At 32.6% G+C, this 25625-nt stretch overlaps 1 protein-coding gene across 3 annotated transcripts in view; it reads right to left on the bottom strand.

Moving 5' to 3' along the window:
* Positions 1-25625, bottom strand: part of LOC135127120 (tyrosine-protein phosphatase non-receptor type 13-like) — a 249908-nt gene that overhangs the window by 20050 nt on the left and 204233 nt on the right. For all 3 annotated transcript variants that reach the window (XM_064053452.1, XM_064053453.1, XM_064053454.1), the window contains one exon: positions 22518-22713. In XM_064053452.1, the coding sequence (XP_063909522.1) occupies positions 22518-22713 (196 nt within the window). The remainder of the gene's footprint in view (positions 1-22517; positions 22714-25625) is intronic.

Raw genomic sequence — 25625 nt, forward strand, 5'->3', positions numbered from 1 at the left:
TTCGAATATTTTTTATTGTTATAGTTGTTCTAAAAATAAAGATAATAAGAACTGGTCTAGGCTAATAAACAAAATTTCTCACACCTCTGAAGTATAGGTCCAACAGATACAACTTCTTTAAAAAATTATAAAATTTGATTTTGCAATTTTTTTCATGATTTCATAAATGAAATAAATCGAGGCGATTCATAAACCAGAAGTTTAGAATTGCTATTATATAAAATTTTAAAAATTTAAAAAGCGCAAAACTATTTTAAATATATATATAATATATAATAATATATATTGGTGGGGATTAATCAGATACATTTTAGTTATCATTTTACTATTTACACGATATTGCTAAAATACACATAAAACTTGATAACAATCAGTCCAATAGTTTCGTCAATTGTCTAATAAAATCGATACAGACGAGAGACGTTAAGACAAACAGAAGGAAACGGGAAAATTAGCGTTTTGTTTTGTTTGAAATATTTTAGTCTATTCAATGTTCCATTTATTTTGATTTATACTGCATGTAAAAAAGCCGTAATTTTTGTAATTTGAAAAAAAAAGAATGATTTAACATTTTGCCAATCCTGAAAATACACCACAATTTTTTTACAAAGAAAATCCACGGGCGTTTGAACGAACTACTTTTTTTTGTTAAAAGCTATTGACCATGTTTAGGTTCCATCGCCCTTTAAAACCCGTTTTAATGATTAAAAACCTGCGGCTCCCTCCGTCACGTTTATTTCTCTCTGTCAGGGCGATAAAACGGAAATATGGAACTTACCCTGTATTGAAAATGAATGTTCTCTGTTTTTATAGTTAGTTATGCCGTGTGATTTTTTTGATTCGCGTTATGTCACCAGATTACGTAGGTCGTCTCTTAGAACATACAACTTGTGCTGTACTTGTTTTTCCGATTTTGGCAAAAATCAGACTTTTTAAGGCTGCATCTGGTAGCATTAAGAGGAAATCAGGAAGTTGCACATTAAAAAACGACCATATCCTTAAGAAGGCATTCGCAGCAAAATTGGCTTATCATAAATAACTTATTTTAAATCCAACGAGGGTTTAATTTTTGTTGATATAACATAACCTAGCTTTCTCAGTTCAACTACAAACTTCTCAAATATATTCAAGTTAAGTTGTGAAATTGCGAATTGCAATAATGCACATTTTTAAAAACAAAATGAATTACTTACCTGCTAAATTCAGTAAAATTTTATAATTTGTTAAAATTAAAAACTGTGTCAGGTTATGACTTATTTTTCGGTCGAATTCGCGTTATTATATCGTCATTTTTAATTTATAACGCCATCTTTTTATATTTTGTGCAACCCATATTTCTGTTAGAGAATACGACACAAATGGTGAATTCGAAATTACAACAGAATTAGAACAGACCATCGGAACGATCTTTCGACCCCGACTAATGAAATTTTGTTACAGTTCACCGAATGGGGTTAGAACCTGCTCGAACTCCCCTTTTTTTCAGTCGTACGGTATGCGCCCTACATTTTTAGTCTTTCATTTAAAAGTTTAAAAATGTTATTTCCTGATGTCACTTTTCAACGGTTTTTTTGCGACATAAATATATAACAATTAAGTTATTCAAAAAAAGAAATACCTTTTCATTCTAAGATTCGTCGTTTCCTTTGAAGAACCCACTTCGCCATTTTAAACCTCACCACACGTGCTTCGACGTGTGAACACAACGATTAGTTACCGTTTAGCGAGTCATAAACTGAAGTGCGCATGTCTCAATAATTTTAACAGAATATTTGGGTTATCATTGAACTAAGTTTTGTCCCGAATCAATTCGAACCTGAGCGACATGAATAAAGTTCCTATCTATACAGCAGAACGCAGACTGAATTGGTTGCAACGATTTTCGCCCGATGATAACATTTATCGTACTCGATTTGCAAAAATACCTACTTTAAGGTACGGCTATAAATCCGAGTGATTTATGTGTTTTTTAGCAGCCGATAACCGAATAATCAATTTTACGCAATAAGTACGTTCCGACGAGTTTCAATTAAACGCTTCTCAGATGAACGTCAAGAAGGATTAGCGCCGATTGAACTTAAGACTTAAACAATTTTCGTTGAGGAGGCATGTTGACTCGGAGATTTACAAAAGACTCGAAAGACAAAGACGTGGCCATTAAAATTCATAAATGTTGGCGTTTATTGACTCAGACCGCACCTAGGAATCAGAAAATCTGTAGCCACTTCGGTGAAATGTAAATTAAAAACGGAATCCGAATCGCAATGAGAACAATTTCCTTCTGCGGCGCGTATTTCTACCGGTTCTAGAAGCGTCTGATTGCACTGTTGGAGAGAAGTTGGCCATTTTGGGCTAAAATCATTTAGTGGGGCTTGTGCAAATATTGTACGTTAATTGCTTGATTTAATTAAATTTATTAACACGAGCGGCTGAAGCTTGAGTTTCGTTTGATGTTAAAAATTACTGCTGATTCCATTACGGCGCTTACATTATTTAAACGGTTATTAAAACCTCAATTCGTTTTCCGATTTATTAAATATTCAAGAGCTGTTAAAAACTTCATAGAATACCCGGCGTCTAAAACAAACGCGTCAAAACGACTCCCGAAATAAATTCGGAGTTGTTATTGTCGGTCTTCGCTCATCGCGAGATTCGTTTTAATAAGTTTAATTGCGAATTATACGAACGTCGAGTGTTTCATTCATGACAACTCTAATTTACTCTTTTTACACCAAAAAAAAAACTATGCTTAAAATAACTTTGCGAGTTTTGAATGATGGCACTTTAAGCTCCGACGAGTGGCTTCATTTTTATTTCGGTCCGCATTAATATCGTGTAAGTACGTTTTAAATTACGTCAGTTTTATAAAAGGTTTTAATTTTAACTTTAATCATCTCACATTTTTGTAGCGTGAGCTTTTTAAAAGAGCCATCATCAGCAAATGTAATTCTCGAAATAGAGATATAACATAAAAGATATGCCAGGAACAATGTAGTTTTTTCCTTCTTCGTCGGCATTTTCGTTAAGTACACTTCACGTTCGCGCTCGCCAGAGTCGGATGCAAAAAAATTAAAACTGGGATGCAATTTTGCTAGATTCCTGAAGAATCGATAACTTAAATCTTGAAATCTGGCTAATCCAGATCCATACTTTTTTTATTACTTTGACTTCCGCTTATTAAATAAAACATTGCATTTTATTTTGATGTTGTAATTCACATTTGGTTAATTATAATTTGACTAAGTTGCGAAAATTCCTCTACGAAAGGCTCAGACTCCCCTGGCCTCTCCCTAGCTACGGCCGTGTCTAGGGTCATGATATGTCGAGAAAATGTGAAAGTACCAAGTCGCCTGATGGGCTCGATTACTATATTTTCTTAGCTTAGGCTCAATATGTAAAAATGGCCTCTCAACAATAATAACAACTTGAATTATTTATGTGTATACATTGGTAGAATGTCACGTAGCAAGGAGTTTGATTTAACTGAATTTATCCTCTCAAAACAGAGGATTAAAATTATTAATTAAGCCACATTCGAACAAAATGTTTTTAATATTATTATTATTATTATTTTTATGATTCGTCGCCTGAGAACTTGTTTGATCCACAGACCAGAGTGCACTCAGGCCAATGTCGACTCTAAGCGTTTAGAATTTATGCGGGAAATGGTTTAGATGCTTATATGTACAAACATGATACCTATCACATCTTATACCTGTGTTTCACGCGATTTTGACATGCAACAAATTTTTTTGATTGATTAAGAATTAATTCTTTAATTGTGTTTGATACTAACAGAACGTCCTACATTAATAATACTAGTGGAACGTAATCGTGCAATAGAGTTTTTTCGGGAAAGTGTTACTATTTGTGTTTTAGAAGTGTTGTGCTCTATTTTGTATTAATTTGTACATATTTTATGTCACAATTTTGGTGGTTATTTATTTTCCATACTTTCTCAATTTTTCGATTTTTCGATTTGTCGGTTTTTCAAGTTTTTACTTTTCGGCTTTCCGATATTTCGAATTTTTAATTATCCGATTTTTAATTTTCCAATTTTTTAAATTTAAGATTTTCGAATTTTAATTTTTTTGATTTTTTGATGTTTGGATTTCTCCATTTTTCAATTTTACGATATTTTTGTTTTCAATGTTTTAAATTTTTCAAATTTTGGCGTTTCTGAATTTTCAGTTTTCCAATTTCTTAATTAATCTATTTTTTTATTTTCCCATTTCTCGATTTCCCAAAGTTTTGATTTTTCAGCTCTTCAGTTTTTTTATTTCCCAATTTTTGGATATTTCGTTCAATTTTGTGATTTGCGATTCTTCAATTTTTCTTCTATTTTTAAATTTTTCGATATTTCAGTTTTAGAATTTTTTAGTATTTTAATTTTTGGAATTTTTTGGGTTCTGAATTTTTCGATTTCTTGACTTTTCACATTTTGGATTTTCAATTTTTCGTTTTTAAAACTTCCAATTTTTCAATTTTTCGACCGTCTTCTCAATTTTTTAACTTATCGATATTTTAACTTTTCAGTTTTTAAAATTTTAGGTTTTTCGATTTCTTGAGTTTTCAGTTCTTCAATTTTTGGGATTTTTAAATTTTCGATTTTCCAATTTATATTTTAAATTTTCAATGTTGCAAAATATAAATCAAAAAATCGAGAAGTTAAAGATTTGGAAAATTGAAAAACTAAAATACAGAAGGATTGAAAGTTCGAGAAATCGAAAAATCTAGAATTTTAAAAATTGAAAAATTAAAGTATCGAAAAGTTGAAAAAATTAGAAATCAAAATTTAAAACAGTTGAAAAATTGAAAAATATAAAATTAAAAAAACGAATTACTGAAACCCACAAAAAAATAAGAAATTGAAAAATCCAGATGTCGAAAAATCGAAAAGTCGAAGAATCGAAATATTGAAAAATCTCAAAACCGAAAGAACTACAGTGGACGCCGCTTAATGTGATCACTTTGGGACTCAGACAAATTGATCACACTAACCGACTGATAATAATAAGCGAAAACCACAATCAGAGACAGTAAAACTCGAAACAAAACAAAATCATGAACAATACAGTGTTTATTACGCTGGTAGATGAAGGTACATAAACATTAGAATTTATTTTAAATTTTGGTTATCATTCTGAGAAAGGAACCCTCGATTTCCTTTGGTTGTTGTGGAAATTTGTTAAGTAAGGGCTGAACATTTTTTTTTTCTCTGATAAACTGAGATTTCGTCGTTTCGACGTGTTAATTGTTACATAAGTCTACTCAGATTTATTTAAAACAGAAAAAATTCGTTCGTTCAAAAGTCAAAAACGCACTGATTTTAAGTCTGTTTTTGACCACTGATTGTGGTTGTATAAAATGAGTAGTACCTTTTGAGAGCAATGAATGTTCATTAAAACGCAATACTAGTTTCAGTCGTCTCGCTTCTCCAAAAAAGCAATTCCCGTTTGTTTAAGAATTGCGAGATTGATCACAATAAGCGAAATATTGATCACAATAAACGGAAAAACTGTAATACATAGGTATTGCGTGGGCCCGTTCCAAGCCATTTTGATCACACTAAGCGGTTGATAACATTAACCGTGATCATATTAAGCGGCGTCTACTGTATTTCCAAAAATTGAGAAATTAAAAAATTGGAAAATCGAGAAATCGAAACTTTGACGAGTCGAGATATAGGAAAATCAAAAATATATCAAAAAATAGATTAACGTCAAAATTTGAAAAATTGAAAAATAGAAATGTGAAGAACTGAAAAATTTAAAACATTGAACAATTAAAACATCGCAACAATGAAAAATCGAGAAATCCAAACATCAAAAAATTAAAATTCGAAAATCTAAAATTTAAAAATCGAAAAACTGAAAAATCGAGAAATCGAAACCCCAAAATTTAAAAAATTGAATAACTGAAAAATCCAAATATCGAAAAATTGGAAAATCGAAAAATTGAAAAGCCTAAAAGTAAAAATTTAAAAAACCGAGAAATCAAAAAATGGAAACATCGAAAACTTCAAAAACCGAGACATTGAGAAATCGAAAAATCAGAGGATCGAGAAATTGAACAATCAAAACATCGAAACATCCAAATTCGATAAATTAAGAAATAAAAAAATTAAAAAAAGAAAAATTGGAAAATTGGAAATTTAAAATTCGAAAAATTCAAAAATTAAAATATAGAAGAACTGAAAATTCGTGAAATTTAAAAATCTAGAATTTTATAAATTGAGAAATTTAAAATATCGAAAAGTTGAAAAATTGAGAAATCGAAATATAAAACAGTTGAAAAAGTGAAAAATCTAAAGCTTAAAAAACAAAAAACTGAACATCCAAAAAATACGAAATTGAAAAATCGAAAAATACAAAAGTCGAAAAACCGAAAGGTCGAAGAATTGAAATATTGATAAATATCAAAACTGAAAGAAATATTCAAAAATTGGAAAATTGGGAAATCGAAAAACCAAAAAACAAAAAACTTGAAAAATGGAAGAATTGAAGAACTGAAAAATCGAAACTTTGAGAAGTCGAGAAATGGGAAAAATAAAAATAGCTTAATTGAGAAATCGGAAAACTTAAAATTTAGTAACGTCAAAATTTGAATAATTGAAAAATAGAAATACGGAAGAACTGAAAAATCAAGAAATCGAAAAATCTAAAATTTATACATATCATTGAACAATTAAAATATCGCAAAATTGAAAAATCGAGAAATCCAAACATCAAAAAATAAAAATTCGAAAATCTAAAATTTAAAAATCGAAAAACTGAAAAATCGACAAATCGAGAAATCGAAACATCGAAAAATTGGAAAAGCATAAAAGTAAAAAATTGAAAGACCGAGAAATCCAAGAATCGAAACATCGAAAAATTCAAAAACTGAGACACTGAGAAATCGAAAAATCAGAGGATCGAGAAATTGAGGAGTCGAAAGCCGAGAAGAAAAGTTAAAAATTGAAAAATTGATGAATCGAGAAATTGAACAATCAAAACATCGAAACATTAAAAAATTAAAAAATTGAAAAATGTAAACATTTTAAAAAAGAAAAATTGGAAAAACAAACATTTAAAAATTCGGAAAATTGAAATAAAGAAGAACCGAAAACTCGAGAAATCAAAAAACTTGGAATTTTAAAAATCGAAAAATTAAAACATCGAGAAGTTGAAAAATGGAGTAATCGAATTATAGAACAGTCGAAAAATTGAAAATCTAAAGTTTAACAAGAAACTGAAAATTCAAAAAGTAATAAATGGAGAAATAACAAAATCCAGGAGCCCAAAAATCGAAAGATTGAAAAATTCTAATACTGAAAGAAATATCCAAAAAATTACGAAATTAAAAAATTGGAAAATTGGGACAGACATCGAAAAACTAAAAAAGCAAAGTCGAAAAATCGTAAGCTTAAAAAATCGAAAAATTGAAAAATCAAAAACTTGAAAAATTTGAATTGAAGAAGTGAAAAATCGAAACTTTGGGAAGTCGAGAAATGGGAAAATAAACAAAAAAAAGATTACTTCAGAAATCTGTCTGAAAAATCGAAAAATCGAAATATTTAAAAATCGTAAAATTGAAGAGGACAAAAATTGAGAAATCGAAAAAATAAAAAAGTCGAGAAATCGAAAATTTGAATAAGACATTCTAAAGGCAATGATAAATATATAAATAATAATAATAACTTTAAAACGTCTGCAAAATTTCAAAACATTTAATTGCAAAATGTTATACGATTTTGATTTTTTATCCAAAAATCTGGATGGTGAACGCAGAAACAGAGAGACAGACAGACGGACGGAAGACAGCTTACGCTCGGGAAGTAAAAATTAAAACTGGGCTGCAATTGTTCCAAACTCCTAATGAACTTGTGTTTGAATTTAGTACATTATTATGAAAATCTGCTAAGAACAAAATAAGCACTTAGCGCAGGATCAGTGTTCAAATATTGAGACAACGTTGGCGCGGAAATTAACAATTATATCCAGTTAATTATGTAAATACTAAAATATGGCTTTAATTTTCACAAAAGAAAATACAATGCAAACGAGCTTGGAATCTTCTGGGGAAGTTTCCTTTTTTCATACAACTTGAGCCCTTGACAATACCCTAGAGGTACTTTTCAGGGTTACGAGGAGTATTTTTCCAAAGATTAAGACTTTTCAAACCACAAAAGAAAAGAAAATTAAGGCATTTAAATTTTACCAACCATGGGAATTTCTGTGATAATTTTAGTTGTTTAAAATTGTTAAACAAATTTCCGTTTGTAGATCGTCGGTGTTTTATTATAGCGCGCGTTCTGCAGTAACCCAGCGTTAAATTCTATATGATAAATGTAAGGTTGAAATTCTACAACTCTGGGAGTCTTACGGTTGTGAGTAAACACATTTATCAGTTGAACCAACAATGAAACCTGCAACGACCGGTGGAGAATTATGCGTGCGTCCAGGCCGACGGAAAAAATGTTGAAATTCATGAGTCACGTTAAAAGAAAGATTGTTTTCGGAGAAGGCGAACGTTTGAGGATGCGAGGAAAAATTCGAAGGGACCGTGGGAGATTACAAAGTGTGTTGTTACATTTTTAGTCCGTCTCCACATTTAAGTGAATTCTGGAAAATTCGTCTTCGGGGCGAACGGGATGATGCTAATGGTGGAGCGTACTACTTCGTAACTACCCTCAAGGGAAGGAACCCAAGCCGGAACAGTAGTTTTACATGTTATATGTAGGGGAAAAGAAAGATTACCGCTTCGAGCCTACTTATTCATTTATGGTTTGTGCAGGCTATGGTCAGATGGAAACCCGGCTTAGTTCCGATGGAATGCAACGGAGGAAGTTGCCAATTGGCGAAAGCGCTACGCCAGAATCCAAATACGGGTTAATTAGGATGCGATTTCGAGTTAAAATCGATTTTGGTGCTTTTATTGCTTGGGAACTAATTTAAAACCAATAAGTCCCATTGCGATATTCCTGTTTTAATCTCTCGATTTGGTCTTAATGTCAAACGTGACAAGCTTTTATTACAATACTGAGGCAAAACGAACTTGTTACACAGTGCCAAAACAACTTGTGAAACAAATTCCACACATTTAGAACGCAGTATATTATTTCACAATCTAAAGAGACGTAATTTTATTTTGGCATCATTTCGTGAACGATTACGTATTTCGCAAATTTTTTGTTTTGTATCCGGTTAAAAAATACATCATAGACATGGTTGTTACAATTTTGGCAACGTGATTAAATAAACCCAGCATTCACTTGCAGAAAATAAAAGGACAGGATGCCCTAGAGAAACATGGCGGAGAAGGATATCTAAAGCGATGTTTGCGAGAAAGCTACGGGAAGGCGGCTGGCAAGATCGAAGATATGGCAACTGGGAACCGGAAAGCGACCTCATTCACTGTAAAACCGGTAGCATAAGTTATTTTTGTCCTCCGTACTTGTAAATATTGAACAGTTTTCAATTTGAACTAACGATTTAATTTGCCTGGTTATTAAAACGACTTTCAACATTCGTAATCAACATGTCTTCCTTTGCAAAATAAAGATGTCACTGATAAAGATGTAAAGACATAGTAATAACGAATTTTTGCAAAAATTGATTAAATGTTTATGGGATGTATTTACTTACTTGGTGATGAGAAACAGGCATTCAGTTCCAAAATAAGCAAAAATAGGAAATTCAAGTTAAAAACGTAAGCTTCGCGAGACACCATACTGAATATGAGAAAAAAAGGAGCTAGGAAATAAATATGTATTAGCATTAATTGATGCATTCTAAACACACATTTTATTTTGTCTACTTTCCGTATCTAAAAACTTATTTAACATAAGTGCACGGCACTAAATGATGTTTTAGTCGTAAGTTCATAATTCGTGGCTTTAAACTCTTTAAACACGGGCCGAAGATGTGTTCGGGCTCATTAGTCACACTTGAGTGCGTTCGGGAGTTTTCACTCCGCTCGTGGTTAAATAAACTCGTGACTAAAGAGGTGTTTATAAAACTTGTCATGGTATAGTGTACAAGGTTCTGTATTCGGACCGTTACCTTTTCTACTTTACGTAAATTATATGGAATCGATTTCAAGCCAACTATTTACGTCAAAATAATAATAAAAGTGAAGAAATGTCGTTGAGAACTTCTTATCACTTGTTTCATCCTATAGTGTCATATGCTATATGCGTACGTGTTAAATAACAGCTGTCACACTTAATTTGGACTGAACCACCTTGAGCTCACACTTATTATCTTATTAACATTAATTATGTGCACAACAATACATTACATGAGATGCATACAATACAAGACTTTTTTCTATAATTATTACGATGTTAACTGATTTTTTTTCATTCAGTAAGAAAAAAAACTGAGAACGTCTCCTAAATTAAAAAAAAATGTTTTTGATAATTTTTTTACGATAACCCTTGAAAATGAAAAATTTAGATAATGCTAGTCACACTATACGAAAGAAAAAAATTGGTTAAAGGTTACTTCGACAGAACAAATTCCAAGGAGAAACCGTTCGCAGACATATGGACAATATGAAATATATTTAAAGCAAATAACCAACGGAAAAGAGTATTATTATCAGTGTACATACTTAACTTCGATTGTTTATGTTTATACATCGAAAAAATGTCACGTAGAAATTTGTTTAATTTGAATGAGTTGTTTCCTCAAAACAGAGGACTAAAATTATTAATTAAGCCACAATGGAACAAAATGTTTTGAATATTATAATTCTTATTTTGTCATTATTATTATAAAGACGTGTTTTCACATTTTCGAGAAAATGAGGTGACTCATACTTAATTTGACCAATAAAAAACTTGTAATGACGTCATCAACATGAATAATACTAGTAACAGCACAAAAAAGGAGTAGTCGCAGCGTATTATCAATGCATAACAAAAAAAGTAATCGGTCCAGTTCGGCATCGAACCCACTACCGCATGTCGCACGGCTTCGTCGCATGTCTCGTTGTTCCCGACTTAGCCACTGCGCCACGGGAACTTCTGTTCGGTGTTGGTAATATAACATTATTATCCCTTGCAAATGTTTTGCGAAAGTTTGAACATTTAGCGAAAAAACTGAAAATGGATTCGTGCACTACAAGTGTAGGAGTATATTTTTGTATAACATTCAAATCATTTTCAAATACAATTCATTGAAATGACGTCATCAAATTGATGGTGGGAATGATTATCCTAATTTTGGGTAGCATTTAATCATCTACACGATATTTGTACTATACATATAAAATTTGAGAACAATCGGTCCAACAGTTTCAGAGATTACGTATTTAATAAAAATGGAAACAGACAGACAGACTGAAACGGGAGACTACATTTTTCATACTGTAGGGGTCATGAAACGTCGAGAAAACATAAAAGTGGCATTTCGCCCGATGGACTCGATTACTATACTTCCTTAGCTTACGCTCGGGAAGTAAAAATGGTCGAAGATGATTTCAATAGAACGTCCCTCGCCTATAAAGTACAGTCGAACAAGTACAGCTTCTTCGAAACAGTTAATTTTGCACATTAAAATTATTTGATAATGATAAACCTTGTGAATCAAAATAAAGATATGTGTGGACTGTTAAAGTACAGGTGAAGGAGTATGCTATGCATATGCTTCAAGTGAGTTTTCCCTTAAAAATGTTGTGATGACATCATCAACATTTTATCAAGGACACGTATATCAACTTGAATAAGTATTAAAAAAATAACACTACGATATACTCATATTTTCGGGAAAATGGGGTGAGCCGTTTTTGAATTGATAAAAAAAAAACAATTTCTTAATTCAGTGTTTTGTGTCATTCTGTACAAGTAATATTAAAAAATAAAAAAAAATTTAAGCCCCGCCCACCCACCCTATCTCAATTCTGATGATTTTTCTTATTCGTCTAAGCCGAGGGGCGGAGCTTAATTGTAAAATCCTTATTTTTCTACGAGAAATTACCTTGTGAAATATATTCTTAAATCCTCGTGTTATACAAATAAATGTAAATGTATTATTTAAAAAAGAAAACCAAAAGAGATAAGAGAAGCCCCACCCATCCGTCTCGACCTCAATCGTGATGAATTTTTCATTCGTAGTCAGACCGAGGGGCGGAGCCTAATTGAATCGATATTTCCCTATACAAATTTACAATTTTAAACATGTTTAAGTTTCCTGCTGTGGAAAGATGACTTCACATATGAAGAAAAAAAAGGCAAAATGTAGCCCCGCCCACCCGCCCTATCTGAAATGTGATGAATTTTTTTATTCATCGTGACTCAAGGGGGCGAAGCTTAACTGTAAAATCCTTATTTCTCTACAAGAAATTAAAAACATGTTATCAAGTATCGTGTTCAAAAAATACTAAAAATATGTATACATATGTATGAAGAAAAAAATAAAGTCAAAGATTCGGCCCCACCCATACCCGCCCCAAGCTCAATTCTCAATTATGATGAATTTTTCATTCGTTGTCAGATCGAGGGGCGGGGCTTAATACAAGATGCATATTTGTCTACAATAATTTACTATTTTCGAGAGCCAAAGACGCGGAATGTAATTGCAAAATCCTTATTATTTCTCTAGAAGAAATTACCACGTAAGATATGTTTTTGAGTATCGTGTTATTCAAAGAATACTATGTATATTAAGAAAAAGTTAAATTCAAACATTAAGCCTCACCCATACCTGTCCTGATCTAAATAGTAATGAAGTTTTCATTCGTTGCCAAACCTAGGGGCGGAGCCTAATTGTAAAATTCATATTTCCCCACAAAAATCCACCATTTTAAACATGTTTTAAGTTTGTAAGAATTAAAAAAATTATCACAATTGAGACGGGGTGGGTGGGCGGGGTTTATATTTTGCCCTTTTTTCTTAACATACGTAGCATTGTTTGAACAACGCGATATTCAAAAAATATGTTTCATTTTTTCTAAAGAAATAAGTATTTTGCACTTAAGCTCCGCCCCCTTACATTTTGCCTTTATGTTTTAATATGTGTAGACTTCTGTTTACAACATGAAACTTAAAACAAAAGATTTATTGAAAAATTTTGAGATGACGTCATCAATTTTCTGGGGGGGGGGGGGGGGAGGAATGTGGATTTGAACTGACGTATAAGTGCCATTATAGTGTCAACCTAAACCTGTGTATAGTATATAGTATATAATACGAATACCCTGAAAAATTTAACACAAATGACTTTATGCTATTTTATAAAAGTTAAATTATATTTGCTATTTAAATTTTCGACATGACGTCATCTAATTGTTGGTGGGTATGATTAGACAATTTTGGTTAGTGTTTTATTATCTACACGATATTCCTAATGTACCTATAAAATTTAACAACAATCCAGCCAGTAGTTTCGGAGATCTGTCTAATAAAAATCTGCACAGACACATAGACGACAGACAGACAGAAACGAGAGACCTATTTTTATTTCCCGAGCGCAAGCTAAGGAAGTATTTTAACTGACGAACGGTTACTTTCATGTTTTCGCTACTTACTAACCAAAATGTGTCTAATCATCATTGATACCGTCCCTTCAAAATTTTTCATGACAAATAATATTTAAATTCCGTCAAATAAAATACTACTGTATGTGTAGTTTATGAATCCGCCTAGAGTTTTTCTTCCAGACAGCCAGATTTGGCAAAAAATCCAAGTTGTACACCAACATAAGCACACCGTAAACTAACGCCTGATGGTGTAGTAGTTAGTGTTCTGCTAGTATCGTGAAGGTTGCGGCAGGGCCGGCTCAACACGGTAAGCGAAAGATGCACCGCATCGGGGCGCCCGTGACAAGGGGCGCCGGGCGGCGGACGCCGCCTATGCTATTATATTAACTCTATAAAAATAAATTAATATTAGATTTGCATTGAACCACTACCAACAAAATATTATAGCAGTCACAGACCAAGGCGCCCATCGAAAACTTTTCAGAAAAAGCTACATTTTAACATTCCACTATGACCACCAAAGCAGATCCCAAGTCAATTCCTGGCACTTTTAAACTGTAATAATTGAAAAAGAGTGCGCCTTTGGGTTGGATGATGAGACCTTTAGATCAATACCGACAAAAAATAACCAGATTTATGATGCATTATCTGGGTAACAATTTGACGAGACAGCGGTATGACCACAGCCAGATGTTTTTCCTAACATTTGTCACGTTTGTTTTTACCATAAAAGTCCATGTCGGCATAATTAAAAATTTTATTTTCCAAGTCTAGTCGGTTGGTTTTGGTTGGGGTGGTCGTTCAACAGTTTTGTTATATTTTTCACTGTTCCTGTTTGTAGCCGAATTTGGTTCTGTGTATCATTTCGTGGCTTTTTGTCATCATTAATTTTAAATTTAAATTTCGATTAACATTGAGGTAAGTCTAAATTAAAAATAACTTTGAAATCGTATAAATTTTACAATATGTATTAAAAATTGAAAAACGTTTGCAATATAAATATTTTTATACTTATACTATGTATAGTTTAGGAAATATCGTTGTACCCTATAAAATTTTATTGACAATAACGAGACGGACGGTAGTACAATGGTAAGAAATATTTATGGCTCACACCAGTCTCCCTGAATTTGTCGGAGAACATTTAGCAAGTAATTGTACGCACAGGGTCGGACTTCCGCTGCTTTAGAAATTTAAGGTCGGCGGATTACCGCCACGCGACAACTTTAAGTTGTAAATATCTCTTGCTATTGTACTACTGTCCGTCTCGTTATTGTCAATAAAATTTTATAGGGTACAACAATATTTCCTAAACTATAGAAAAGTTGTTGCCCGCAGCTCCGTTTGCGTGGAATTCGCAATTAGGACTCATCATTTTTCATACACGATCGTTTTCTGGGTTGGAACCGTGTAAACTGAGTTTTTGGGCTCAACGTTTCGCACACTTTTGTAAGTGGTATCTTCAGGAGCAGGGTTAAGAATAAGGCAAAAGAACACGGTAACTCAGTATGTCAACCATATCAGAGGCGAAACGTTTTTGAGAAATTACACGGTTCCAACTCGGAAAACGATCATGTATTGATTCCGACCGTGCAAACCTCCGAAATTATCATTTTTCATTTCGTTCACTCCTCCCTCCTCAGTGAACCCGTCTTAAAAACTCACGGGATTTATGCACAAAGTTTCATCCCCTATTTTGTTCCCATAGGGGCGGAATTTCCAGAAATCTTTTCTTAATGGGTGCTTATGACACAAAAGGAACCTACTGTCCAAATTTCATGTCTGTAGCTTCAGTAGTTTAGGCTTTGCGTTGATGAATTAGTCAGTCTGTCAGTTAAGACAAACACTTTTGTATATTAAGATTGATTCATCAAAATTTTATGCATGTTTGTTAATAAAAAGTATCTCTCTACAAAAATATGTGATTACAAAACTTTATTTGTTTTTTTTACAAAAATTTTTTTAAGGGCGTTGAACAGTAAGTTGCATCGGGGCGCCTGGTCACTTAGAGCCGGCCCTGGGTTGCGGGTTCGATCACATTAAACATAATTTTTTTACACTGACTGGTATTATTTACACATTTCTTGACTTACAGGGGTTATAAAAAAATAAATATGGCAAAACAAATTATGTAATTAAATTTAGACCAATTTTTTCATACTCTAGGTGCCACGAAACGTCGAGAATACACGAAAGTAGTGATTCGACGGTCGGATTCTATTACAATACTTGCTTATGTTATTATGATGTTTCTTCCACTCCTCCAGAAGTGACAGAAAACGCCTTTTGTACAACTTTTAATTGTTTAGGTACTTAATGCCAACGTGGACTTATTTAGTTTTAAACTTCTACTAATTATTTACGCAAAAACTCCGTCGAAGTCTAAAGTTTTCATTTAATAGATATTCCAAACGTTTCGATCAAAGCATCCGACAACTTCGTAAGTTGCTTTGATCTTCTGCATCACACTAACGAGATGAGTTAGTTATATTGTCAATGGACAATATCAAAGATGCAGATTATTAGAAAGACTTTCAAACCAACGAACAAAGAACTTGCTATGCTATAAAATATATTTTTCAAACTACCTATTTAATTTAACATCACGCCGATTTTTTGGTCAAATATTCTTTAAGTCATTATAAACCACTGGAACGACGAGGCACTCTTTCAGACGTTGTTCGGCTTTGTTTCCAACAAGATACTTTTTGTTACGAGCAGAATTAAAGCAATATAAATCAACCTGGCTTGCGTTTAAAAGTAAAGACGTTTTAATAAACCAACAAAACGAAATCTGCTCTACCTTGTTTGTCCCAGAAGACCAATTTTTTGTAATCGAAAGCGTATCCGATCATGTTGATGGATTTTAATGTGTTGTTGACTTGGCAGTTTCGTAAATATATTTTTTTTGGCTACACACGTGTCGTATTTTTGCGGATTTAACAAAGCGGAACATGTCAAGACGGAACCTTTTATCCGGTAAGGAGCGTCCTGACATATATAAATACAAAAAAAAAAAAAAATTGAAAAAAAATCCATTTTTGTATTATTGAGATTTATTCTATATTATGATGCTTCCGATATGTATCAGGGGATTCCATGAGCACAAGATACAAAATACACAAAACTGTTAGAACTGTTCGAATATCCCCAACTGCCTCTCGTTCATCTGTTAAAAAACACCCAATCACTTCTCGCATCGCCCTTGTTTCGGTGAAATGTGATTCCTAAAAGTCCAGACAAGACGCGAAACACTCCCTGGCTTTTTTCTTCTTATTGCCTGATATTCGCTGTATTTGCGGAATATTTCAAGCAAACCATTAAACTGTCCCACGACTGAAAATGCAAATCACGCCCGGTATTTCCACAGAACGGCGTGGCATTATAGCAATTTACATACATCTAGCAATATAAAATTTTCGTTTAAAGTGTGGAATCCTTTACATAACACGATATTTTCTCTAAGCGGCTTACAAATGGAGACCTCATTTCCGTTTGCCAGCTAGAGGCTTTGTGTTTTGTTATCTAGATTGAGTCTGATTTTGTCGAGAGTGTGGTGCTAATGAGAGTTTTACAGGGGATAAGTAAGAATGTACACAGACACATAGGTGCACAAATAAAGAGGGTTGGCAACTTTCATTTCACGAAAGAGTGGCTTTGTGAAGTGTCGTCCTGGTTAAAACCCCATGCAGAAAAACCACCCACCAACGGAGTTAATTTTTTAGAATTAGCCCAAAATTAAAGTGTCGGCTTTGAGGTGAAGCTTAGAGGGAATTAGAGAAATGCGAGGTGGATATGACAAGGTTGGGCGGAATTAAATTTAGAACAATTAATTTTTCCTTGAGACGTACAGCGGAAGTGGATGTTTAAAAAATGAGTTAAAACAATATACAGAAGTGTTTAAAATGAGGTTTACCTTTTGAAGGTAAATAAACGTTGGTCTTGGCACAACGAAGCTCAATAAACGTCAAATTACGTTCTTATATAATATAAATATACGCATACAGGGTGGCTGTCAATGTTTATTCCAGACAAACCTATCATATGCAGTGCGACTGCGCAAAACGTTTATACATCGAATCACTATTTAAAAGAAGCGGCAAATATTTCGAAACACTCAGTATTATTGACTGAACCTGTATACACAGCGGTGCCTTTCAAAAATCTCGTACAAAGTGACAATGTAAATTTTGTGCATACACGACGATTTTATCATACAGTTCAAGTGTGAAAACCATCACAAACACAATAAAACACTACCAGCATATCTGTGAATGAGTGTAGCGCCGAAGTTCCGCCGAATAAGGTCACAATATTATCACCGAAGTTGGAATCCGAGTGCACTAAATTTCCCGATCAGCTGAAATTTCAACAAAACCTTTGCACCCCATTTCCATGCATGCTTCATTCGATTCACAACCATTACTATCGTTGCTTTAGTTAATTGAAGTGTTTCAACGTCTTAGAGTCTCCACTTTAAAGGTGGCCTGCTAGAGCTCGACCTTCTTAAAACAGAAGTTACTTGAAGAGATCTCCCGGAAGATCATTATCCACCGGCCGGCTTTAGGCGGTGGGAGAGGCGACTGCCTCAGGCGGTAGTTCCTAGGGGAGGCAAAAATGTCAGATTTCGTTTAGTTTCGGACGAAAAAGGTATTATTTTCAAAACACGTAGTTGGCTTTGTCTTAAAACTGTCACGTGGAATTGTAAACGGAGTTGTCCGTCTTTAATGATTCGTGTCATGGTTGATTCAAGAAACTGCTATCTGTGTACAAGTTGTATCGATTGTGATTTTAGAAAACGTAAAACATGGGGCAAATGGAGCAAAAAATTTAAAAATATCCTGTGTAGTCAATTCTAAAAAAAAGAGGAAAAATCATCGCTGAAGCTCATTTTTTTAACATTTTTAAGAGTCATTAATTTTTTGGCAAAGATGAAGAAAATTTTAGTTAATGTTCCATAACATTTCATATTTCTTGAAACTATTTTAACTAATGTTGTGTGATTCTTAAATCAACACCACTACTGCTTTATCAATATTTCAAAGATCTTATTGCGTCAAATCTGATTATGCCATTTTTTTTAATCCGTACATAAAAATTTAAAAACAAGCTTTGATTATTTATCAACTCACAAGTAAAAACGCATGCCATATGCATGTTTCAAGTAAAATTTAGTTTACAATGTTTTCAGATGATATAATTTTACTTCCCAATCGTAAGCTAAGTAAGTATTGTAATCGAGTCCATTGGACGACTGATTGTTTTTATTTTTCTCGACGTTTGATGACCTCTACAGTACGACAAAAAAGGTCTCCCGTTTCCGTCCGTCCATCTGTCTGTCCGCCGTGTGTTGATTTTTGTTATACAGAATATCCGAAATTACCAGACCGACCGATTGTGGTCAAATTTTGTATGTAGGTTAGTGATATTCCTATTGTGTCGATATTAAAACCCCAACCAAAATCTGTCTGAACATCCCCACCCACGTCATCTCATTTACAATAATAAATTTTTCGATTTTTTAATTTTTAATATTTCAAGTCTTTGATTTCTAAATGATGTAAATAACGTACTCCTCCACTTGAACTCTTATCCTAGACACCGAGATTTTTGGAAAAAAAAATCAAAATTGTATAACAATTTTTCGATTTCTCAATTTTTGGGTATTTCAGTTCTAGGATTTTTCAATTTTTCGATTCTTCAATTGTTTGGTTTTTCAAATTTTCAAATTCTCAATATTCTAATTTTTTACGATTTTCAATTTTTCGAATTTTTAATTTTTGGCGTTTCTAAATTTTAGATTTGTCAGAGTTTTGCTTTCTTGACTTTTCAATTTTTTGATATTCCCAAAAATGTTTTCCAAGTCTCGACGTCTCCCGATTTTTCGATTTTTCAGTGTTTTAGTACAATATTTGAATTTTTCGGTTTCTTAAATTTTCGATTATTCGACTTTTTGATTTATAAGATTTTCGATTGTTCGATGTTTCAGTTTGGGGATTTTCAGTTTTCCAATTTTTCAATTTTTATTGGATTTTTCACTGTTTTCGATTTATCGATTTATCAAGTTTTCGATTTTTCAGTTTTTCGATATTTTAGTTTGAGGATTTTTCAACTTTTCGATTTTTTAAATTTTAGATTTTTCAATTTTAAATTTGATGTTTCAATTTCTCGATTTTCAGATCTTTCAGTTCTACGATTTTTCAATTTTTCCATTCTTTAATTGTCGGTTCTTCAATTTTCCAATTTTTTAATTTTCGGCGTTTCTAAATTTTTGATTTTTTGGTTTAGTCCCATTTTTCCATGTTTGGATGTCTCGTGATCTGAATTTTCCGATTTTTGAATTTTTCGATTTTTCAGACTTTTGGTTTTCAATTTCCAATTTTAGATTTTTTGACTATTCAATTTTTTGGTTATATACGCAAAAAAAAATTCGAGGTTCCGACGTCTCCCATTTCCCGATTTTTCGATTTTTCAAATGTTTCAATTCTACAATTTTTTCATTTTTCGATTTTTGAGTTTATGATTTTTCGACTTTCGATTTCCCGATTTTTCAGATTTTCGGTTGTTCAATTTTTCCATGTTTCAGTTTGGGGATTTTTCACTTTTCCGATTTTTCAGTTTTGGATTTTTAAATTTTTCGATTTTTTAATTTTTAATTTATCAATTTTAAATTTTTTAATTTTTTAATGTTTCAATTTTTCAATTTTCCGAAATTTCAGTTTTACGATTTTTCAATTTTTCGATTCTTCTATTTTTTAATTTTTGACGTTTCTAAATTTCCGATGTCTCGATTTCTCGACGTCTATTTCCCGATTTTTCAATTTCTCAATTTCCAATTTTCGATATTTTGATATTCCCAAAAAATTTTTCGATGTCTCGATTTCCTGATTTTTCGATTTTTTAGTGTTTCAATTCTACAATTTTTTGTTTCTTCATTTTTTCGATTTTTAATTGTTCAATTTTTCGATTTTTTTAAATTTTTGGTTTTCAATTGTTCAATTTATCGATGTTTCAATTTTTCGATGTTTCAATTTTGGGATTTTTCAGTTTCTCGATTTTTTTAATTTTTCGTTTTTTTAATTCAATTTCTCGTTTTCTCGATTTTTGAGTTCTTAGATTACTCTATTTTTGAATTTTTCGAATTTTGTAAATTTGTTGATGTTCGATTCCTCGAGCTTTCGATTTTTCGACTTTTTAGTTTTAGATTTTTCGGTTTTTCAGTTATTCGCAGGTATTTTAATTTTTCGATTTCTCGAATTTTCGAACTTTTTGAGGTTTCGATCTGTCGAGCTTTCGATTTTTCGACTTCTGGGTTTAAAATATTTCTATTTCTCGGTTTATTAAGATGTCAACGATTTTTTTTTTATTTAAAATTGTTCAATATTTCAAATTTTAATTTTTCGCTTCTCGACTTTTCGATTTCTCGATGGTTTTATGATCCAATTTGTCAATCTTTCAATTCTTCACTTTTTGGATTTTCCGAGATTCAATTTTTCGTCATCTCAGTGTCGGAATGTTTCCATTTCCCTATTTTTGAATTTTTTAATATTCCAATTTTTCAATTTTTCTAGTTTTCGAATTTTTAAATTTCAATTCTTCAATTTCCCGATTTTTTTTATTTAGAATTTTTAATTTTTCAAATTTTAATTTTCGCCTGTGGCTATTTCGAAGACTCGACTTTCCGATTTTTCGATTTCTCAATTTTTTGTTATTTCAGTTTTGGAATTTTTCAATTTCTTGATTTTTCAATTTTTAGATTTTTTGAATTTAAACTTTTTCTGTATCTCGTTTTTGTAATTCTCATTTTTCAATTTTTTAATATTGTAATTTTTGATTTTTCAAATTTTTGACTTCTCGACATTCGATTTTTAAAATTTTTCAAGTTTTAGATTTTTGGAATTTTTAGTTTTCGATTTTTTAACTATTCGATTTTCCAATCATTCCATGTTTCGAAATTTCAATTTTTCATTTTTTGGATTTTTATTAATTTAAAATTTTTCTATTTCTCGATTTCTTGTTTTTCGATTTTTCAATTTTTCAGTTTTAAGATTTTTTCATGTTTCCATTTCTCTATTTTCCAATTTTTCCATTTCTCGAATCAGTTTTTCGACTTTTAGATTTTTCGATTTTTACATTTCAGTTTTGGGAATTTTTCAATGTCTGGGTTTTTCAATTTTAGATGTTTTGATGTTTCGATTATTCGATGTTTCGGTTTTTAACTTTTCGGTTTTTGAATTTTTCGATTTTTTTAATTTTTCGACTTTTAGATTTTCCGATCATTCGATGTTTAGAGATTTCAATTGTTGAAATTTTAGATTTTTCTATTTCTCGATTTTTTGTTTTTTGCGGATTTCGATTTTTTAATTTTTAAGTTTTAAGATTTTTTGATGTTTCCGTTTCTCTATTTTCCAATTTTTCCATCTCGAATCTGTTTTTCGATGTTTCGGTTTTTCAATTTTTAAAATTTTTCATTTTTTGATTTTTCAATTTCTCGATTTCGACGAAAATCGCAAAATCAAATGTCATAATTTTTCAAAGAAGCAGGATTTGTTGGTATTCACTTTGAGGACAAGGGAAGTTCTGCAATTTTTTCAGAGGAAATTTAGTTAGCGTTTTAACATCTACATGCTGAGAGCTTGAAGCACGCTTAGAATTTTGAAATAACCGAAAGTTTCAGGGATTAATCCTAAAAATATGTACTTTCGTGAGATAGGAAGATGACCGACGACTTAAACGGGAAACTTGCATTTTTGTGTTTTATGAGTGATCAAGGAGAGATGAGATTAGTGATTTAAAATCATCATTACGAGAGCACGCCCTAAATATTAGCACTTTCGCTTGGTACTCCTCCAATAAACCCGCTCCATTTCACATAAATTAACCTCTTCTCCCGAACGTTTTCCAGTATTGACACGCAGATGATCCAAAAGCATCCCACCCAAGACGCCCATTTCGAATTGTATGAATTCGCATCGATCCGGACGCGTCCACGTCGCAAATATTTCAAGTTATTTTACGAGGGTTCTTTATTAGCTTTCTGGAACACGTACCTGGTGTGATGAAAGGGTAACAAGCGTGGGGTTCCAGGTGGTGGTGACACTGGCTGTCATGGTCGGGCAAGGGCGGCGGATATTCCTCCTCGGGGGAACGTTCCGAACCGTAGCCCTGGTCGCAGAGCGCCGTCTGGTTATCTGAAAACTTCCAGTGAAGCGGCGCCCCATCCCCCAGAGGAGGTATCCTCTGCACCTGCAACGTCGCATAAAACAAACCATTAGACAAAATGAAATGTTTTCCGTCCGATGCGTCTTCGGGGAAAAAAATTCGACCGCGCTTCCGACGACGCTCTATGAATATGGGGACGCTTCTGCGGTCGGTCTATCGGGGGGATTGGTAATGGGAATTGGAAGTGCCGATGGTCGGGGAGAATTTATACGTAATTAACTCGAGTAAATGTTTGATGTAGATTTAAAATGTGTAGGTGTCGGATGCGCAGGGGTGCTTGCGGAATTGGTAAGAATGGAGGGTGGAGCGAGTGAAATTTCGGTTAGGCGGATGTTTGACTTAGCCGGAGGTTCATGAAAAAATTATAGCCGTGAATGATAAGTTAACACTGTTGAATACACCGAATAATCGGTTGGAAATGTTTGAATAACTAAATATTTTCTCAGAGAAGCGGCCACACAGACCCATATTTATAACGAACTTTTAAAGTATATGTAGCTAAATTATTGAGATAATTAAAATTTGATATTATTTCCTGCGGATGTCGGCAGAGAACAGAAATACTCGTCATTAATTGCGTAAAGCAAAAAAAAAAAAACACTTTACTTTGGGTCTCCTAATGAACGTTCTACAGAAAAAAAGAAAAAAATTAGACCTCTAGCTAAAATTTTGTGGTTTTCTTGACATTTTCGAGCCTTGTGGGTGCCGGAAATCAACAAACGCGAGAATATGGAAAATATACCTAATCGTCTCCTTTTCGCAAAATAAGTCGATTCTGCAAATCGCAAATGCGTCATGATGACCAAATCTTCCCTCGGTGTTGAAGTGCCCGTCAATAAATATCGTTTCTTTGAAAAATTATAAAACTGGATTTTCCGAAGTACGGACAATGTAAAGTATATTTAAAAAAAAGATAACCAACTGGAAAAATTGCTTTCTCAGCAATAATAACAAGTTCTAACTTTAAATGTTTGTTTATATATCGGAATAATTTCACATAGAAATTGGTTTGATTTGAATGAGTTTGTCGACTAAAAGTAGAGGACTAAAATTATTAATTAATTAGTTAGAAACGGTGTTATTATAGTGTTAATTTATTTGTGAACATTTGGTTGTATAGAGAAAAAACTGAAAGCGGATTCGTACACCACAACAATAGGAGCAAACTATGGTATAACATTTAAATCAATTTAAAATAGAATTTTTTGAAGTGTCGTCATCAAATTGTTGATCGGGATGATTAATCAAATTTTGGTTACCGTTTTATTTTTACATGATATTCCTAATATACATACAAACTTTGATAACAGTCGGTCAGTAGTTTCGGAAATTATATGTGTGATGTAAAAATTGACACAGATGGCAGGCAGACAGACAGAAACGGGAGACTAATTTTTTTGTGCTCTAGGGGTCATGATACGTCGAGAAAACATAAAAGTGGTCATGGACTCGATTACTATACCTACTTCTTTAGGTCACACTGAGAAAGTAACAAGTCGAAATATACTTTAGAACTCATAAAATTCGACAAAAATATAATTTTAATTAAAATTGAGTGGCTCATACTTTTATGACAATTTGTTACCTCGATTTTTCAATTTCATACAGTCACAACTCTCGTACACTCATTACATATATAAGTGATCCCAAATTTTGAAATGGAGAAAGTAAAAATGTAGGTACTTCAACAAAAATTTTCAAATTTGATTTCAACAAAATGGCGCTTTGCCGCATTATACTCTTTACATTGGGGTCACATAGATAGTGTAGAATCGATCTAAAATTCTCTCAGTAACCTCCGAAAAGGGAAATTTTAAGCTGTTCGGAGGTCATAGTATATATAATACAACGGAAACTGGCAAAATTTACCTAGAAAAATTTTTTAAAAGTAAACAAATAGTCAAGTGAGTTTTTTAAGTACACAGTAAAATTTGGCTTTACGACAATTTACAGCTTTATATAAAACCCTTTCAGTACGTAAAATTTAAAATGCGCCTCGAGATATCGGACGAAACTGGTAAACCTAATGATGTAAGGTTATTTAGGCAAAATTTACTTCGCCCCTGAAGTACTCTTCGAAAAATTATACAACTTAATTTTGCCAATTTTATATATAGGTAAAGGAGCATGTTATGCGTATGTTTCAAATGAGTTTTTCGTTAAAAAATTTTGTCATGACGTTATCAAGGGCACACATCACTATCACTAATTCCAAAATTTTTGGCGAAAATAAGTTAAACTAGACCACATCAGTATAAAGAAGAGAACGGAGTGACAATAAAAATGTAATATGTAATAATAATAAACAACATCAGCTAGATTCACAAACCATTGGTATAGGAATATCTTATTTTATAAAATTTAAATGGCTTTTACTAACATAATTTTGTATGATTGAAATTGTTGGTGGGGACGATCTGACAAATTGTGGTTTGCGTTTTACCATGTATACGGTACTCCTAAAATACATAAAATTTGACGACTATCGATCCAGTAGTTTTGGAGATTATATGTCAACACAGACGACAGACACAGAGAGAGTGGATGTAAAAATTGTGTAAGGTTATTTAGACATGACTTTCCTCGTCCATGGAGTGCAGTCCAACAAATCCAGTTTTTAAAAGTTAAAAAAAAGTAGTCCATGAGGCGATCAAACCCACGCCTTCGTGTGTGTGCGTGACCCTACAATCATCTGAAATAGTGGGCGCATGCTGAACTGTTATACTTACATATATAATTTTGATTTTTTTTGCAAAAATCTGGATGGCTAGAATAGAAAAATAAAGGGGGATTCATAAACGACAAGTATCGAAATATGCTATTTTACAAAATATAAATAGCATTTACCACGCAAAATTTTGAGCCAACATCCTCTAATTGTTGATGGGGATGATCAGATAAATTTTGATTAGCGTTTTACCATCTATACGTTATTC

Source organism: Zophobas morio, unplaced genomic scaffold (assembly GCF_036711695.1).
Source record: "Zophobas morio isolate AGI-343-1 ecotype UQ-CSIRO unplaced genomic scaffold, CSIRO_AGI_Zmor_V1 ptg000011l, whole genome shotgun sequence".
In the NCBI taxonomy this organism is placed as follows: Eukaryota; Metazoa; Arthropoda; class Insecta; order Coleoptera; family Tenebrionidae; genus Zophobas; species Zophobas morio.